This window comes from Scyliorhinus canicula, chromosome 7, assembly GCF_902713615.1.
Source record: "Scyliorhinus canicula chromosome 7, sScyCan1.1, whole genome shotgun sequence".
Taxonomy (NCBI): Eukaryota; Metazoa; Chordata; class Chondrichthyes; order Carcharhiniformes; family Scyliorhinidae; genus Scyliorhinus; species Scyliorhinus canicula.
Genome location: NC_052152.1, coordinates 89489395 through 89509966, shown reverse-complemented (window position 1 = coordinate 89509966; position 20572 = coordinate 89489395). Strand labels below are relative to the sequence as shown.

General features: G+C 48.8%; 1 protein-coding gene across 1 annotated transcript in view; it reads left to right on the top strand.

Moving 5' to 3' along the window:
* cnksr2a (connector enhancer of kinase suppressor of Ras 2a) overlaps positions 1 to 20572 on the top strand; it is a 709037-nt gene that overhangs the window by 234058 nt on the left and 454407 nt on the right. The window contains exon 4 of the mRNA XM_038802429.1: positions 15501 to 15588. Within this exon, the coding sequence (XP_038658357.1) occupies positions 15501 to 15588 (88 nt within the window). The remainder of the gene's footprint in view (positions 1 to 15500; positions 15589 to 20572) is intronic.

The following is a 20572-nucleotide window of genomic DNA, read 5'->3' as shown; positions in this document are numbered from 1 at the left end:
GGCTGTAGATCAGTGCATAGCTCATATGGAATTATGATTGTTTATTTATTTTTGGTAAAGCTATTCTGAGAATAACCGAGTCTTGTTTGTGCAATTCATTTCTTCTCCTCTCCCACTAAATATGCAGAGTATTTTATGCTTCCCTGTGAAGTGTTTTGTTCCACCAGTAAGGCAGATTGGATAATTTGATCGTGATTTCCAATGGGTTCTAAACATCTTTTCCCACAAACGAGCATAATTGTATTTCACAAAATGTGATTGTATTTTTTAAGGCATATTTATTACATCAAAGCAAACAGCAGGGTGATACCTTTGGGGCATTGCTATGTTGCATTATTATAAGCCCTGGAAAGTATTCGAACATTTGTAAAACCACAAGTATGATTCAGAGTATCTCTGTTTCACTCCCTTTCTCCTTCCCACACTCTGTTTCACTCTCTTTCTCCTTCCTCAACTCTGTTTCACTCCCTTCCTCCTTCCTCAGTAAAGTTTTTTTTGCTGTTCATTGCTAAAAATAGGTTCTGAAGTTACATAACAGTGTATTCCACCGTCTGCCCATGGTTATTTTCATGCATTTTCCATAGTTCCCCTTATTGCTTGTGCACTTTTGTTTGTCATGTGCATCGATTTCTTGATTGACTAATTGGTTCAGGTTTTATAGTTTCCGGTTCTAGAAACCAAACAGCTTCTGATCTATAAAAGCAACTTTTGAATTTAATTAGCCTATTTTAGATGTAATTGTGGAGTTTTGTACTTTTAATGGATGTTAATTGCTGTGTGCACAGATTGCAAAATCTTTCACAGTCGATCATTACCATCTTTAAGAGGACCTGTCTAGTGGTGGTTTCAGTATGATAATTATGATAATGGCTGTGTGTTACTAGCTTTGCTCACCTTCGACTCCCAAGAATAAACTTTTGGATTTTAAAGTAATTTTTTTAAAACTTCAATATACCGACCTGTCAATTAGAAAAGATTTAACAAGTTTTGAGTTGTAGTTGTTCAAAATTTCTTTATATGACCCCTTTCCACCGAGGCATAAAATGTATCATCAAGTGTGGTCTGTTATTTTCTGTAAACTCTCCTGCAGCATATCATCAAAAGTTAAAAGGTGAAAATCATTGGCCTTTCAATCTGATGGACTTTTGTGCCAGTCTGTCATACTTGAATAATTGGCTTAAATAATCGGCTAGTAATTCTGATTTGGCACTAACACAATTGCCATCGGCATTGTCGGGAAGAAGGGACCAATTGCAAAATGAACCAATCAGTATGGTCCAATAGTTTCACCAAATTGTTTTTGACCACTGTTGTACTTCCTGTTTCAAGGTCAATACGTACACCCAAAAGCATAATTTTTAACAGCATGAACAAGTTAAACAATGGGCACGATCTAACGGAAAAGTTTCAAAGTGTGGTAGTGAGCAGGAATTGTTGGGCGCCTTCTGGCAGGTGACCTGACGAGACTGCTGCCGACGTCAATTAGGGCCGGTAATGATGCCCCACAGGCTTCATGTCAGAAATTACTGTCCCCCCCCCCCCCCCATGAACCTGCGGGTGCACACAGGGTGTGAGGACTTTGGGGTGTTCAGGGACACGTTGAGCTTGGCCTGCGCCGCATGTGTAAGTATCAACTGGGTCACATCCAGTTGACCTGTTACACCAAGTTGTTCATGTCAGACATAATTATCCTTCACTCCCACTGACCACATTCTCCATCCTCCTGCACAATCTCCATCTGATCGTGCTGGCACATCCAGGGTTCCCCCTCCCCCACCTTCCAAAAGAACTTCTCGGAGGAGAGCTTTGAAGACTCCACCATCGATATGTTACCACTGGTCTCCCCACTACCTTCCACCACACAGAGACAGACAACTTGCTGGGCGACAGGTATCTGGGGCACAATTTGGTGAACGCTTCACAGTTACTGAGACACATAAGGTGGAGGCAGGATCAACCAGGAGAAATTGCAGTCAGATATCTGCTGCATCCCAGGACCCAGCTGTGTCCCAGTCAGATGTCGAGCCTCTGATCAGGTTATCCTGGAGTTAATACAGACGCTCGGGTGTGGCACTCCAGCAGGTCCATAGCCGATTGGAGGCATCCCAAAGGCTACAGAAGCAGAGGGTGACACTGGCAATGTGTGACACTGAGGCCAACACTGCTAGGGTGGTGACCTCAAAGGAGGGTCTGGAGCCCGTTATCAGCAGCGTGAATGGTGGTGTCCAAAGCGTGGCTTAGTCAGTGACGGCAATGACTGATGGCCTCGACTGCATGTCCCGGATGCTGGAGGATGTGCCATTGACCCAGGTGTACCTTGCCAAGGCACCATGGTGCATGGCCCAGTCTCAGGTGGGCATTGATGAGGCGCTCCAGGCAATGTCCCAGTCGCTGAAGACCGTGCCCTGTCTCAGGTGGACCTTGCTGGGGTGCTGAGGAGCATGCCGCATCTCAGTTGGGCACTACTAAGGCACTCCAAAGCATGTCCCAGCCACTGAGCAAAGTGTCCCAGATGCAAGTGGACATTGCTGGGGCACTGCAGAGCATGGCCCGGTCACAGAGGGGTATTGCTGAGGGTAATGACATCATGGTGCAGGCAATGGAGAGCCGACAGGGCTGGTAGAGCCAGATGATGCAGGGGCCTCTGGAATTCATTCCAGCTGCTCCTCCATCTCATGGAGATCCCCAGGGCTCTGTGAACACCGACCAAGAGGCAGGAGCGCTGGAGATCAACATGGAGCCTCCCGACAGGGCGATTATTGTGGTCACCAATTCTCCCGTGTCCTCCCCTCATGACAATGGTGCATCTCAGAGTCAGCATGCAGAACAGAGTGGTAAGGAGAGGCATGTATAATCAGCATGTATAATCAGGACCTCCAGAGGACGTCCGCCAGGGGCGTCAAAGGTCACAGGGACGTCCGCTGACGGTGATGTGCTGAGTGGACGCACATCCAGTGGCTCTCCTCCCGACCACTGTTATGCGAATTTTGCCTGAAAATTTGAAAGCCACTCAACCTTAACCAAGAAAGGAAAGGAATAGAACCAGCTTGCCAGAAAACCCGAGTTCAAGAGGTCTCAGGGATAGCAGAAGTGGTGGAAAAGGACACCGAGCAACAGGCGGACGAGCCGGCGGGCCCAGGAGACGAGGGGGCCCTGGCCACCCAAGAGAGGGGGGAACTGATGAACAAGCATCAGCGCCCCCCCCGCCGCCCCCACCCAATCACCTGGAGACGGATGGAAGGCATTCCTTATGGAGGAACTGAACCCAATGAAAGAGGTGATAAGGTTGTAATCCAGGTGGCGGTTACAGAGGCGATGGTCTCCATGCAAAAAGCAATCGATGGATTGGGGAAGAAGGTGGAAGCGCAATACAAAATGATCCATGAATTGGACACATGATATGTTTCCATGGACTATGCTGCCTCGCTATGTCACAGGGAAGGGCGAGGGCAGCGGGATGTAGGTGAGGGTGAGGCATCGGCAGAGGGAGCGGGCATAAGATAGGGGTAAGATCATCCCTGAAAGGACACTAGCAGGGATAGCTAGCACAGGAAGAAAGACAGCAAGGCAGGCCGTGGCGCACTCCCTGGACAAAGCGAGACCCCGGTGTGCAGGTGTGCACCCACATGGCACACACACATTTGGCGGCCATGTTGGGTATCCCCTGGACAAAGGGAAACCCTGGAGTGCAGGGGCCTGGCCTCATGGGGGTAATGGCGACTGCAGCCATTTTGGACAGCCCCCTAACAAAGGGGAACCCTGGAGTGCAGGGCCGCATCCACCAGGTAAGTATGGTTGATCCAGCAGGAAGGGGGGAATAAAATCCCCCACCAGGATTATCACCTGGAATGTCAAGGAACTTCACGGCCTAGTGGAAAGATCCAGAGTCATTGCCCATTTAAGAAGTTTAAAAGTCAACATAGTCTTCCTGCCAGAGAAACACCTGAGGGAGAAGGACCGACTGCGGGTAAGGAAGGGATGGATGAGATAGACTATCACTCATGTTATGGTAAGAGGGCTAGGGAAGTGTTATATTACGTTATAGTAATATCTTGTTACTCTTGCTTACTTCCAGAACGGTCTGATGGTTGATGTTTAGTAAAACTCTCAGTCCGCAAATTAAGCAAATGCTGTTTATTGAGTAATGATTATAAATAACTATGAGTTTGTTCACTCTTCTACAACTGAAGATTTGATAAATAAGAATAAGTATATATAATGTTTAACTACACCTGCTCATTAAGCTATATCTCTAACACTGCTCATGAGTGACTCCTGATACGAAGAGGTGGGAATCTCCTCTGAGTGTAGCTTATATACATAGATCTGGTGCTGCTATCTAGTGGTTGTCTAGGACTTACTTACAGATGTTAACCCCTTACATACCAACAGATATACAGATCACTACAGGGAGTAGCAATACTGATTAGCAAGAGAATGGTGTTTATGCTGACAAGGACGGTTATGGAGCCAGGGGAATGGTACATCATGGTCAGCAGTGCCCTGTCCAGGGTATCAGTAGCTCTGGTAAACGTGTACGTGCCCATCTGGGATGACACGAATTTCATATAAAAGACCATGGCAGAAATCCCCAACATCGACACATACTGACAGAGCTTATAAAAAAGCAAATTACTGCGGATGCTGGAATCTGAAACGATAGAGAAAATCCTGGAAAATCTCAGCAGAAAATCTTCCTTCATTCTCATCTTTCATTCTCACTCCACAGTATAAATATTTCCCACATTCTTGGTCTGTTACCTTTGACGAAGAGTCATCAGACTCGAAACATTAGCTCTTTTCTCTCCCTACAGTTTCTGCCAGACCTGCTGAGATTTTCCAGCATTTTCTCTTTCCTGACAGAGCATGGGGTTGGGGGGGGGGGGGGGGGGGGGGGGTGCGACTACAGTTGTGTACAGGACCCACTGATGGCCCAGTCAAATCTCAAAACAGGGAACAAGATGGGCATGGCGAGAGAACTGGATCTTTCATGGAGCTGTTGGGGGCAGTGGACCCGTGGTGATTCCTCCATCTCGGTATGAAAGAATTTTCATTCTTTTCACTTGTGCCCACATGTATTGACTACTTTGCAGTGGGGAGATTGGTGCTTCCAGAAATAGTAAGGGCGGAATACTCGGCAATAGTCATCTCCAACCATGCTCCACACTACATAGATGTGAGGTTGGAGATGGGCCATGCCCAACGCCCCTTGTGACGGTTGAACATGGACTTTTTGGCCGACAAGGTCTTCTGCCAGAAAACCTCACAGGCCATAGATGGGTATATCGCTAACAACCAGAATGAGGAAGTCTCACATTCTTGGGCTAAAACTCAACCAGGACAAGAGTGAGGCATTCCCAGTGAACTGAGCAGGGAAGGCACTGAGCTGGGGGGCCTAGCATTCAAATTAGCCCAAGCAAATTTTGCTACCTGGCGATCCAGATAGCCCATGACAGGACACGGATCCACAAGTGGAATCTGTCCAGTCTGGCGAAGGAAGTCAAAAAGGACCATCAGAGATGGGATGCGAGACTTCAGGTGGCTGTGATGCAGCAGTAAGCCACACGTTTGGGAGCTCCCGTTTTAAAGAGATTTTTCGGCTCTTTTGAGAGCCCAAAACGGAAATTTTTCGACGTCTCCCGGTGGGGGAAGGTGTGCTGAACGACTTTCCCTGCAGTCCATGCCTCGAACTCGGAGTGGAAAGGTGGAAAAAACAGCAGCAGCTCCTCAGAAAAAACGGGGGAAGGGATCCAAGATGGCCACCGACAGAGTCCAGAGGAATGGAGACTCTGGGCCCAGAAACAACAAACTGATCTCCTGTGCTGCTTTAAAGAATTCAAGGATGAAGTACTGAGCTCTCTGCAGGAAACGAACAGAAGGCTGTCAGAGATTCAGTCCACCCAGGGTGCTGCCATCAAGAAGTTGCAGACGCAGGCCATTGAACGAGAGGAGGAGGCCGTGGTCCTCGTGAGTAAGGTGGAGGGGCACGAAGCACTCCACAAGAAGTGGCAGGAACGCTTCGAGGAGCTGGATCACCGCATGAGGCGGAAAAACCTGCGGATCTTGGGCCTTGCGGAGGGGCTAGAGGGATCGGACCTGACAGCCTATGTGGCTGTAATGCTGAATTCGCTAGTGGGGGCCGGGTCTCTCCATCTGCCCTTGGAGCTGGAGGGAGTGCACAGGGTGCTGGCCAGGAGGCCCAAGGAAGATGAACCCCCGCGTGCGGTGCTGGTGAGGTTCCACCGGTTCAGTGATCGGGAGTGCGTGCTGCGCTGGGCCAAGAAGGTGAAGAGCAGCAATTGGGAGAATGGGGTAGTGCGGATCTACCAGGACTGGAGTGCGGAGGTGGCTAAGCGGCGGTCCGGATTTAATCGGACGAAAGAGGTGCTTTATAGAAAAAAGATAAAGTTCGGAATGTTGCAGCCTGCGCGCCTGTGGGTAACTTATTTGGACCGGCACCATTATTTCGAGTCCCCGGAGGAGGCGTGGGCCTTCGTGCGGACGGAGAAACTGGACTTGAACTAGGGGTTGGGGGTTGCGAGGTCAGCTGTAAGATATTAGTGCTGGATTCTGCTGTTGCTGTGTTCTCTTTTTCTTCGTTTTTTTTCTTCTTGTTTTAGAACTTTTGCAATTGTGATATGGTTATTTACGGAGGGGTTGTTCTGCTATGTTTTTGTGCTGTGGGGCATTGTTTGGGCTGTGTATCTTGAGGGGAGGGTCGGGGGGGTATGTTGTATTCTATGTCGGCGTGGGGGTATGGAGGGGGGCTGATATTTGGGAGCGGCGTCAGAAAGGTGTGGTGGGGCAGGGCGAAAGCGCGGGCTTTCCTCTGGTTTCCCGCGCTGCGGGGCTGGGGGGCGGAGACGGTGACGGGGGAGGTGGGGCCTTAACTGGTTCTTCCCCGTGCTGAAGCGGTGCCTGGAGGAGGGATAGATTGGGGGATGATCCCACTTTGGGAGGGGTCGGGCTATTGGCGGGAGTTTCCGGGGTCAGCAGAAGTTAGCTGACCCACGGAAGTACAATGGAGGACGGTTCGCGGCTGGGAGGGTTCCTAGCCTGGGGGGGAAGGGAGAGGGGAAAGGGGAATACCGGGTTGCTGCTGGTAGGGTCAAGAAGGAGCTGGTGGGGGCTGGGGGGACAGAGGTGAGGGGTTGTCGCTATGGGGACGGGGTCGAGCAGGGGATGCTGGCCTGGGGCGGGCAGTCGACGGGCTATGGCTAGCCGACGGGGGAGGGGGGCGGTACGCCCTCTGATCCGGTTGGTCACCTGGAATGTGAGAGGATTGAATGGACCGGTGAAGCGGTCGAGGGTACTGGCTCACCTGAAGGGGCTAAAGGCGGATGTGGCAATGCTTCAGGAGACCCACCTGAGGGTGGTGCACCAGGTCCGCCTGAGGAAGGGATGGGTGGGGCAGGTTTTCCACTCGGGGTTGGATGTGAGGAACCGGGGAGTGGCGATTCTGGTGGGGAAAAATGTGTTGTTTGAGGCATCGGAGGTGGTGGCGGATAAGGGGGGTAGGTATGTGATGGTTAGGGGCAGGCTACAAGGAGAGAAGGTGGTACTGGCTAGTGTGTATGCCCCAAATTGGGACGATGCGGGCTTTATGAGGCGTATGTTGGGACGGATCCCGGATCTGGAGGCGGGAGGTCTGATTATAGGGGGGGACTTTAATACGGTGTTGGATCCTTCACTGGATCGGTCCAGCTCTAGGACGGGTAGGAGGCCGGCGGCGGCCAAGGTACTGAGAGGGTTTATGGACCAGATGGGTGGGGTGGATCCATGGAGGTTCGTGAGGCCGAGGGCACGCGAGTACTCCTTCTTCTCCCACGTACATAGGGTCTACTCTCGGATAGATTTCTTCGTGGTGAGTAGGGGACTGATTCCGAGAGTGGAGGAGGCCGTGTATTCGGCCATTGCAATCTCCGACCACGCTCCGCATTGGATAGAGTTGGAGATGGGGGAGGTGCGGGACCAGCGCCCATTGTGGCGGTTAGATGTGGGGTTGTTGGCAGAGGAGGAGGTGTGTAGGAGGGTCCGGGCAAGTATTGAGGGGTACCTCGAGGTGAATGATACGGGGCAGGTTCAGGTGGGGATGGTCTGGGAAGCCCTGAAGGCAGTGATTCGTGGGGAGCTGATATCCATCCGGGCACACACGGAGAGGAGCGAGAGGAGTGAGAGGGATAGACTGGTGGGAAAGATGCTGGAGGTGGACAGGAGGTATGCAGAGGCACCAGAGGAGGGACTGTTGGGGGAGAGGCGCAGCCTGCAGGCTAAATTTGATTTGCTGACCACTAGAAAGGCGGCGGCACAGTGGAGGAAGGCACAAGGGGCAGTGTACGAACATGGTGAAAAGGCGAGTAGGATGCTGGCTCATCAGCTCCGTAAGCGGGATGCGGCTAAGGAGATTGCTGGAGTGAGAGACAAGAGTGGGAATGTGGTGCGGAAGGGGGTAGAGGTGAATGAGGTCTTCAAGGACTTTTACGGGGAACTGTACCGGTCGGAGCCAATGGGGGAGAGGAGGGGAATGGAGAGGTTCCTTGACAGGCTTTCTTTCCCGAAGGTGCAGGAGGAGAAGGTGGAGGGGCTGGGTGCGCCGATTGAGCTGGACGAGCTAGTTAAAGGGATCGGGCAGATGCAGTCAGGGAAGGCTCCGGGGCCGGATGGGTTCCCGGTGGAATTTTATAAAAAGTTTGTGGACCTAGTGGGCCCCTTGCTGGTGCGGACACTCAACGAAGCGTGGGAAGGGGGGACTTTGCCCCCGACGATGTCACGGGCGCTGATCACGTTAATTTTAAAGAAGGACAAGGACCCCCAGCAGTGTGGTTCATACAGGCCCATATCTCTCCTCAACGTGGATGTTAAGGTGCTGGCAAAAATCCTGGCCACCAGGATAGAGGACTGTGTGCCAGGGGTTGTGCATGAGGACCAGACAGGTTTTGTGAAGGCAAGGCAGCTGAACACGAATGTGCGGAGATTGCTGAATGTCATTATGATGCCGGCGATTGAGGGGGAGGCAGAGATAGTGGTGGCGCTGGATGCGGAGAAGGCCTTCGATAGAGTGGAGTGGGGTACCTATGGGAGGTGTTGAGGAGGTTTGGATTTGGTGAAGGGTTCATTAGATGGGTAAGGCTGCTATATGAGGCCCCGATGGCGTGCGTGGCCACGAATAGGAGGAGGTCGGAGTACTTCCGGCTTTACCAAGGGACCAGGCAGGGTTGCCCCTTGTCCCCCTTGTTGTTTGCACTGGCAATCGAGCCGCTGGCGATGGCATTGAGAGATTCAGAGAGGCGGAGAGGCTTGGTGCGAGGTGGAGAGGAACATAGGGTGTCGTTGTATGCCGACGACCTGTTACTGTATGTGGCGGACCCGGTGGGAGGGATGCCGGGAGTGATGGAGTTACTAGCCGAGTTTGGGACCTTCTCAGGTTATAAATTAAACTTAGGCAAGAGCGAGGTGTTTGTGGTGCACCCTGGAGACCAGGAGGAAGGAATTGGTTGGCTCCCGCTTAGGCGGGCAGGGGAGAGCTTTAGGTACCTGGGGGTGCAAGTGGCCAGGGACTGGGGGACTCTCCACAAGCATAACTTTACCAGACTGGTAGATCAGTTGGAGGAGTTCAGGAGGTGGGACATGCTGCCATTGTCGTTGGCGGAAGGGGGCAGTCCATCAAAATGACAGTGCTTCCGAGGTTCTTGTTCCTTTTTCAGTGCCTGCCCATATTTATCCCCAGGGCCTTCTTTAGGAGAGTGACCGGCAGTATTCTGAGCTTTGTGTGGGCACATGGGACTCCGAGAGTGAGGAGGGTGATCCTGGAGCGAGGAAGGGATAGAGGCGGGCTGGCGCTGCCCAACCTTCTGGGGTACTATTGGGCAGCCAATGTGTCAATGGTGCATAAATGGGTGATGGAGGGGGGAGGGGCGGCGTGGAAAAGAATGGAGATGGCGTCATGTAGAGGTACGAGCCTGGGTGCCATGGTAACGGCACCGTTGCCGCTCTCCCCTAAGAGGTTTACCACGATCCCGGTGGTGGTGGCGACCCTAAAAATCTGGGGACAGTGGAGACGGCATCGGGGGGAAACAGGGGGCTCGATGGAGGCTCCACTGGGTGGCAACCATCGGTTCATCCCGGGGAACACGGATGGGGGATTCAGGGGGTGGCAAAGGGCGGGCTTCAGCAAATTGAGGGACCTGTTTATTGGCGGGAGGTTTGCGGGCCTGGGGGAACTGGAAGATAAATTTGGCCTTCCCCAGGGGAACATGTTCAGATACCTGCAGGTAAAGGCGTTTGCTAGGCGACAGGTAGAGGGATTCCCTTTGCTGCCCTCGCAGGGGACGATGGACAGAGTGCTTTCGGGGGTGTGGGTAGGAGAGGGGAAGGTGTCTGACATCTATAAGGTAATGCAGGAGGTGGAGGAGTCGTCAGTGGAGGAGCTGAAGGCTAAATGGGAGGAGGAACTCGGGGAGCAGATAGAGGACGGGACTTGGGCGGATGCCTTGTGAGAGTCAACTCTTCCTCCTCATGTGCGAGGCTTAGTCTCATCCAATTTAAGGTGCTGCACCGGGCCCACATGTTCGGGACTAGGATGAGTAGGTTCTTTGGGGGTGAGGACAGGTGCACCAGATGTTCGGGGAGTCCAGCGAACCACGCCCATATGTTCTGGGCATGCCCAGCACTGGAAGAATTCTGGAAGGGGTTGGCGGGGACGGTGTCGAGGGTGGTTGGATCCAGGGTCAAACCAGGGTGGGGACTCGCGATTTTTGGAGTTGCGGTAGAGCCGGGAGTGCAGGAGGCGAAAGAGGCCGGTGTCCTGGCCTTTGCGTCCCTAGTAGCCCGTCGAAGGATTCTGTTACAATGGAAGGATGCAAGGCCCCCAAGTGTGGAGACCTGGATCAGTGACATGGCGGGATTTATAAAATTGGAAAAGGTCAAATTTGCCCTGAGAGGATCAATACAAGGGTTCTATAAACGATGGCAGCCTTTTCTGGACTTCCTGGCTCAGAGATAGGTAACTGGGTCAATAGCAGCAGCAACCCGGGGGGGGGGGGGGGGGGGGGGGGGGTGCATTATTGTAGTGTTTATTCTGTAACTTTATAGTGTGTTAATTTGCGTTGTTGTTAAAATGCTGGGTTGTTCATGGGGATGGGGCAAATGTATATGATTGTTAATATTATTGTTATTTTCGGTATTTTACTAAGGTGCGTCAATGTTGTATAAAATCAAAATTTCTCCAATAAAAATTATTTTTAAAAAAAAGAGATGGGATGCAATTTCCCTGGCGGGGAGGGTGTAGATGACCAAGATGCAAGTGCTGCTGAGATTCCTCTTTCTGTTTAGATCAAAACCGAGCTTCATCCCCCAGGCCTTTTTCCAAAGGATAGACAAAATGATCATGCTGTTTGTGTGGGGTGGAAAGATGGCAGCACAGTGGTTAGCATTGTTGCTTCATAGTGCCAGGGTCCCAGGTTAGATTCCCGGCTTGGGTCACTGTCTGTGCGGAGTCTGCACATTCTCCCTGTCTCTGCGTGGGTTTCCTCCGGGTTCTCCTGTCTTCTCCCACAAAGTCCCGAAAGACGTGCTGTTAGATAATTTGGACATTCTGAATTCTCCCTCTGTGTATCCGAACAAGCGCCGGAATGTGGCGACTCGGGGCTTTTCAGAGTAATTTCATTGCAGTGTTAATGTAAGCCTACTTGTGACAATAAAGATGATTATTATTATTAATATTAAAGAACCCAAGGATCCCCAAGTCTACATTGCAAAGGAGGAAATACATGAACGGCTTGGCCCTGCTGAAGCTGCAATACTACCACTGGGCAGCCACAGCCGAGAGGGTGAGGGGATGGATACGAGAGGCTAACATGGAATGGGTGAGGCTGGAGGAGTCCTCCTGCAAAGGAACGACCCTCCGGGCCCTCGCCACGGCAGCATCCCATTCCCCCCGTCAAAATATATATCTTGCCCAGTGGTGGTAGCCACACTAAGGACATAGAACCAAATAAGGCAGCACTTCAGTATAACTGGGGTGTCCTCCATGGCCCCATCTGCAGTAACCACAAATTCCCGCCAGCCATGCTCGACACCACCTTTTAAAAATGGAGACAGGTGGGGGAGACTCTAGTGGTCAAGGATTTTTGCATCGGGGACAGACTCACGACACTAGATGAACAATGGAAGAACTGGAGCTACCGACAGGACAGGAACTCGGGCACCTTCAAACCAAATACTTTCTCTGCAAGGAGACAATGAGGTACCCGAGGGCCCCAGGGTACTGGAGGAACTTATAAATATGGACAGTAAGGAGAGGGGGATCTGTGGGGACATCTCCAGGCGACTTCTGGAAAGGGCAAGGACAGCACTGGATGGAGCTAAGCAGAAATGGGAGGATGAACTTGGGCGGGAGTGGGTTGGGAACTCTGGAGCGAGGCACTGAGCAGGGCCAATTCCACCTCCTCCTGCACAAGGCTACGCCTCATGCAGTTTAAAGTGATGCACAGAGCAGACCTAACCAGAACCCCAATGAACAGGTTGTTCCCAGAGGTGGAGGACAAGTGTAAATGGTGCCAATGGAGACCCGACCAACCACGCCCACATGTTCTGGGCCTGCCCCAGACTTGCCGAGTTCTGGACAGGCTTCTTCGCGGCGATGTCGAGCTGTGCCCGACAGTGGCAGTCTTTGGGATATCGGACCAGCCAGAATTACATTTGGGGAAGAGGGCCGATGCCGTGGCTATTGCTTCCTTAATCGCATGCCAAGAATCCTGCTCTGCTGGTGATCAGTAGCACCATCCACAGCTACTGACTGGCTGGCAGACCTGTCAGAATTTCTCCACTTGGAGAAGATCAAATACACCATCCGAGGCTCGGATGGAGGCTTCCACAAAGCATGAAGACTATTCATCAACCTGGTCCAAGACCTGTTCAAAACCAATCGTAACCAAGAAGAAAGGGGGAAGGAGGCACTGAGGAGAACAGACAAGAGCACAGATAATGGAGAAGAGGAGATGGGGGAGGGGAGGGAAGGCAAGGCGGGAACCCAGGGGAGCAGCAGCGAGAGACATGGGGGAAAAGGAAGCCCCTCTCTCTCTCTCTTCCCCCCCCCACCAAAGCCACAAAGACAGCAACAGGAACCGCAGGAGAGGAGCGGAGCATTCTACTGGGATAGGATTCAATCACCAATGGTTACCAGGCAGAGTACAGTTTTTTAGGTCAATTCTTTGCCCCCCCCCCCCGCCCCCCAGCCAATAAATCAAACTGAGTCCCAGCCCATCTCTTTCTCTGGTGCCGACAAGTTTGAGGCCTCTTGTTCAAACCAGCAGGAACTAGTATTCTCTCCTGTAACTTATGAATTCTGCTGCTTGACTTAAAGATGTCCATTAATCACCAAAGGATCAAAATAATAACGGCAAAATAATAAAAGAGGAAATAAGTGAATAAACAGGAAGGGCCCTTACAGCAGAGATCTTTTATTAATCTGCAATATGTGCCAGCACAGTACCCTCTGTGTGCAGCAGAGAGACTCTTCAACTAGTCATATTTTAAAATTCCTCACTAAATTGCATTGACTGCAAATCAGGAAGTAGAAACTGTAAATATTAATTACATTTAATCATTGTACATGAAGCAAAATGAAGATTATTATATAGCCATGGAATTTTAGGAGGACATTTAAAAAAAAAACTTTTTTAAAAATCTGAAACACTAATTGTCTTTTCAGACATCTCATAAGTAAAATTGAACTTTCAGGACCACAGAAGTTGTTGTAAATAATTATCACTTATTGTGCTGCTTAAAAACTGAATGCACTAACCCGAGTCTTTTCAGTCATTTTTACTGTGTTACGATTGATAAAGTATCCAATGTCCCCGCTCTTGCAATCATTTCCGTGGTAATTCATGTGAGGACTGAAATAGCGCACCCTATGGCGAAGCAGAGTATTTCTGACAGCAGCTTCTGGTGTTCTTCATTTAACTGCGCAAGCGTGTAGTTGAAAGCTGCTGTCAGACTTACCCTGTAATAACAGTGACTGCTGTTAGCCCCTCTGTTATTATTGCAGTAAATTCAGGGCCACCAAGCTACTGGGCTGCTGTGGAACTGTGATAACATTAAACTGCACTCTATGTCTGGGACTGCCTAAGAATATAATTATAATAGTTATTGCTTTTATTCACATTGTTCTCCTGAGTTAATGATGATAGCTGCCAAATTTCCTTATTGGTTTGTTGGTCTCTTTTGCAATGTCTTCTGTTTTCCTTGGTCTTCCAATGTTCTTGAGCTGTTAACATGTTATCTGCGACCTCATGTATATAATCTGGACTGCCATTTGAATGCAGTGCAAGTGTGACATTGTCAGTTGGGTAATCATTCAGATGAAAGGTTAAACTAAAGCTTTGTCTGCCTGTGCCAGTGATGCAAGTGTGTGTTCAAGATCTCACGACACTATTGAATGAAGTGAATGGTATTTTCCTAGTGACCTGGGCACAATTGTTTGTCAGCCACCACCTAAACAGCAAACTGCATTTCGCTGATGCTTGTGGGATATCACTGGGTGGAAAATGGCTGGCACATTTGCCTGCAAGACAACAGTTACAGCGTTTAAAAGTAACTCCTGGCTTTTGAGGCACTTTGAAATGTTGCTAAGGTGACAAAACGCTGCATACATTTATGTCTTGTTTTTAACTCTCTTTGCTATATAATGTGCCACCAGCTTGATGCAATACAGTTACGGCACACTGCTTTCAAATTTCAATCTGCTGTTTGGGGAATTTGCTTTAACTTTCCGTATGTACGGGTCGCACGGTGGCCTAGTGGTTAGCACAACCGCCTCACGGCGCTGAGGTCCCAGGTTCGATCCCGGCTCTGGGTCACTGTCCGTGTGGAGTTTGCACATTCTCCCCGTGTCTGCGTGGGTTTCGCCCCCACAACCCAAAAATGTGCAGAGTAGGTGGATTGGCCACGCAAAATTGCCCCTTAATTGAAAAAAATAATTGGGTAATCTAAATTTATAAAAAAGAAAAAAAAACTTTCCGTATGTGTACATGTTCAGGTGACACGACTTTTGCACTTCCTGTATATTTTGAATAAAATTTGAGAAATGCTTTTGAAGTGATTAATCTTTCCTTGATCACCAGCTGGAATATGAAATGTCCATTTCTCCACTTCTTTGCACAGTAAAAACAATCTGGATTTTAATTTTTGAATTTGAAAATGGAAATTCTATTTTAAAACATTGTATGGTGAATTGATTTGCATGTAGTTCTGGTAATTTCGCGAGAATAATTAATTGCATTCTGATGCGTAATTAAATTCTAATTCTTTTGTTTGTCAGCTTATAGGAAGTTATTATATTGATTTACTTTTAGTCCCAACAAATTGGATCATTTATATTTAAAAATGTTTTTTATGTTGCTTGATAGCAGCAAAACCTTTACAAGACAAGTGCGTGCATTTTTCATTTCCATGACTAATATTTATAATGGAATATTACAATATTATTTTCCCATTAGATCTCCATTTGCTGCTGTGACAGATTATTCCGTGACTAGAAACAATGTAATTCAGCTCTGCCTGGAACTGACCACCATTGTACAACAAGTAAGGGAACTAATTTTCTGTTGAGAAATTGTGTTCATTTGCTAAACTTTCTATACACTTGATAGGATAATTTTCATTGATGTGTTATGGCCACCTTTGATTAGTCTGATTGAAAAGATGAATTGTGGCCCCATGTGTGCTTGGATTCTGGGTTGGAGCTGCTCAACTTAAGTCTGCTAATTTTCTTGAGTAGCCTGCTTGCAGTCACCCTGATTACTTGGCAAAATATGACTTTTTTGAGCATTTGTTTTATCATCTCAGTAAACGATTGAAATTTCTGCATTTAAGCCAACATACTGAACACCACACTTTATTTTTTTCAATCAAAATTTGAAAATAAAATATATGGGAGCTATTTTTGTGTTTCTGAAGTATTGTAAGCAGAAACAAGCTGCTTTTAAACCTGACCGAAATTGTGATTTTTATTTTCTTTCTTTAATATCCTGTTTTCACTTGAACCCAAGTTCATGCGAAGTATAAACCCCAAACAGATGTTAGCTTGGGTGTAAGTTGACAAATATCGAAGACTGTTTAACCAAAATTAAAGTTGATACTGCGGACGCTGGACAGCTGAAATAAAAACAGAAAATTCTGGAAAAACTCAATGGGTCTGACAGCACCTGTAGAGAGAGAAACATAGTGGATATGGATGTGAAAGGTTAGCTCTGTTTCTCTCTCCACAGATGCTGCCAGCCTACTGAGTTATTCCAGCACTTTCTGTTTTTAAATTAAAGATCGTTTCATTTGATTAAAACTCGTGTACTCATTTTGCAGTTCAAGTTGAAATTTTCAGCAAAGAATGTTGGTTTTGTGCAGCTTTTAGAGTATGGTTTTATTTTTAAATGGAGGAATTGTGCAAGTATGGTGCTTCTAAATTAATATCCTGATCTTTCTGTTATTTTCCTATTTTGCCACAGATAAATGCTGGCAGACATTGCGATGGTAGTTGTCATGCATTGTAAATATCTGTTTCACTTTTGTAGTGTTCAAAATGCTTGCTGATGAGAAAAAATCTCATTGTTATTATGAATGAAAAGTTAATGTCCATCTTTCCAAAACCTCTGTGCTGCTGTATTATTTTGCTGTTCCAGTTTTTTAAGCCGGTTATGTCTTGTGATTTAAAATGATAATCATGTGAAAATTGGCTCCAAATTATCTTGACTAATTGTGAATAGTAATTTTTGGGAAGTGTAACATTTTTATTTGAAGCCTACCTTTGCAGTGTAAATGATATTGGATTGGTGAATTATGGAGAATTGAGTATTGAATGTCGTTGTTTGCCAATTTACCATCCAAAACATTTAATTTGATTTTGAAATATCTTCCTTCATCAATCAGTTTGTTTCTTAAATGATCAAGTATACTCAGAACCATTTGCTTCTTATCAGAAAAGTGAATGCTATCAGTAACGTAAAAATATTTCAGGAAGGAATGAGAATTGTCCAGTGACTAGCTGTAGAATAAGACTGAAAAATATCTGGCAATAGCTCACCAATCTAGCTGGTGGAAGATGGCAAAGAAAATAAAATGCCAGATCTTAAATTCAATTTCCGGAAAACCTTTCTTGCATGCAAAATGTGAGCCTTGAATTTGAGGCTAGCACATTTTTGGACATACAGCGCTCATTCCTTGTGCATGAGTGGAGATGAATATTGTTACATTGGAGCTGGCTCGATAAAGCATTGTACATTGTTAGCAAGGATAGTGTCGCAGCAACACTTGGGTAAATGGATTCTTGATCAGGGTTGTGTCTGGCAATCCGATTAGAGCAAGCTGAGGAGGTGTGGAATTTGCAGGTACCGAAAGGAGGGTGCAAGTTAAATATGGGACGAGGAGATCATTGGTGACCCAATTCTCAGATAGCCAAATGTAAAATAAGTGTCTTTTGGACGATCCCAAGATCTTTTTTCCCCTGAAACAAACAGATCTGTGCACACTGCTCGCATCTTCTTTTATGTTTTTTGCAAGTCCAACGAAAATAGATGTTCACCGTATCTATACAGTCCTCTTTCACTTTTTGTAAGTGACTTCTGTTAAACCCTGCTTGCCTTTACAATTCCAAAAAGGCTGAGTTCTCCTTCAGTGTCAAAATCAAGTTTGTTCTCTTTATAAACAGTCACTGAAAAAAAGACGGAAAGAGTGCCAGGAAATGAATGTTTGAGCACTTGAGTAGGCTAGAAATTAGAAGTGGTGTGAGTAGGCACTCATGAATAAACAAAATCTAACACCTACTTTTTACAACCCAGCACAGAAACTGAAATTAGAAGTGACATTTGCTCATCAGTATAATATTTCCAACTTGTGGGTAGCCTGATGAAACCGGGGATAAAAGGCCCACCTCCCTACCAGATGGTTGTAGGTTTGAGCTTAAAGATTTTCTGTCACTCAAGCCTGCTAACTGCTGCTTGGGTGTGAATTTCACTTGTGTAACTATGCTCAAGATTTCTTGACATAAGGCAGCTCCATGTAGGTGCAGGAGTGGGAATCTGGTTAGAAATAGTCTCTAGGCCTACTTTTAAAAAGTCTTCCTTATCAGGAGGTTTTAATCTGTAATAGTGGGCATGATTTAGCGGCCTCGACGTGCCCGACTAGCTAACATGATAAGGCTGTCGAATGCCGTGAGAAACCTATCGGGAGATTCATGATGCCTGGGTGTCAGAGTGGCACTGTCAGGGGTCTGGGCCTGAGGGTGTCCATGCCTATGAAAGAGGGGGATGAGGGAGTCATGACAGGGGTATGCCCGAAAAGCGAGGTGTGGGGTAATGCCCACATGTGCAGGGGCTGTCATTTCCCATGGATGGGCGTGTGGGGGACCGTCAAACTCACTTAGAGATCGGAAAACCATTTCAAAACGGTACCCCAATCTCGGAGGAGCCGGTCTTGCTAGCGGGTTCAGTTCCCGCATGTCGAAAATGTTCAAGTGTGGGCTTGACTGAAGAGAAACTGTCTTAAGCCCACATAAATGAATAAGGGTATGATCTACTGGCCGCATCCTGCCGGAATGGGAGCGGGACACAACCAGTAAGTGCCAGGAATGACTTTCCCCATGATCCCCAACGACCGCAACGCGGGATGTCGCGATCTGGGTCTGGCCACAATGGGTGGCACTCAGTCTCACATGGTTAAGTAGGCTTAAGAACCCACTTAACCGTTATAACGCCGGACCTAACCGGCTCCCAGCACCTTTCGGACTCCCCAACGTCACCCAGCTGGGCGTTGTTTAGTTCTTGCCCACATAAACGTGGACCAGGTGAAATGGCACCTGAGGGGGGCTAGCCCAGAGAGAAACTCCCTAAAGCCCAAAGAAGTGACTAAATATGGTTACATGGGGAACTTGCTGACAGAGCCGGGGAGAAACTCCCAGCCAAATCCTCCTGAAATGACATTTTGGGTGCGATTTAATGGCAAAGTTTCGAAGTGTGGTAGCAAGCCAGAAGAGCTGCAAGCTTCCCGAAGCTCGACCGGCGAGACCATCACCATTATATAAATGTTAATTGGTCCACTCAATGACGCCCCGCAGGCTTCATGCTGTAAATGATCATCCTGCCCCAGGATGTAGCTGTCATGGTGCCCCTTCCTGTTCATTAGAGCACTCCCTGATGGCCTTGTGCGCACCATCTATCACATCCTGGACCTGAGGCATCCCGGAGATGGCAGAGAATCCTGCTCTCTGGGCATCTTATTGGGCCTGGTCCATGTCAAAATCTATATAGTTCACTACCCAGGCATACAGGGCACCGTGTCCTCACGGATGCACTTGTGGGCTGTAGCTTTTGAGATGCCCCACACATCCCCACTCAAACCTGGGAATGGTCCTGAGTTCAGGGCTGTGGTGACTTTGCCGGCCATCGGAAGCAGGTATCCTCCTCCACGTGGTGCCAAGTCCACGAGGACATGGCACGGGTGCCACACCATCTCCTTGTTGAGGCGGAGCCTCCTGCTGCACACGCTGTCCATTATATGTTCGAAAGACCAGCGACACTTTTACACCTTGGGCCGGAGCCGGCCTTCCCCTCTGGATCCCTGCCTTGCCTGATGGGCAGCTGGGTCCTTGGGGTGTGAGGCATGGTCTGCACATGGGCTGCCACCTCAAGCCTCTGTTGATGCTGCTGCCACCGCCTTCTCCTGCATCTGGCCGGGTCTGCCAGAAGCAATGCACGGGTAGTTTCGGCGGGGTCCAACATATCATCTGTCTTGTGTAATATCCGTAAGGAATTGGGAAGGGTGTGAGACTGTCAACCAGTGGCATCTTCCACTCCGGATCCCTCTATTCCCCCTTTGCTCCCCCCTCACCTCCACATCCCCTGCCACCTGATACACCCTGCCCACGCACCCCCTGCCGCATCAGGGGCCACTGGTCACCGGACCCCACACCCTGTACCCCGTACACCCGCACATTACCTGGACCGGGCACTGGCCCCCCAGCAGTGCACACACCCACCCTCTGGTTGTAGAGATGTTCCTGGTGCAGGGGCTGGTGTTGCATCCCCACTAGCCCAGGGGCGACCCCCCCACTCCCCCCCCCACCCCCACGATGGCAGCCCATCTCGATCAAGGCAGCAACATCAATGCCCCTGGGCTCATTGCCTGGGAGCGAAGATGGCTGCTCACCTGCTCGGATCCTTACAGCAGCTATTCCGCCAGCTTCATATCTTTAAAAATGTGTACTAATTGGCACCTACATGACAATGCCTCAGTGCCTTTGAGTTAGTGTCAGAGAGTTACAGATAAACATTTTCAAATTCAAAGAAGAAACAGAGTTAAACTTCTGTTTGCTAGAGAAAAGTAAAGGGAGTTTGATAGGTGTTATAGGTCGATGAAAGTTGAAACAAACTTTGAGTACCTTTGAGATGTGACGGAAGAATTGAAAAACGGTGTCCCTTCGAGAATAAGGGCCGGGATTCTCTGACCCGGCGCCTAGTCGGAGAATCTCCGGGGGGGCGTCCCGACGCCGGCTTCCCCATTCTCCGGCGCCGTTTTTCAA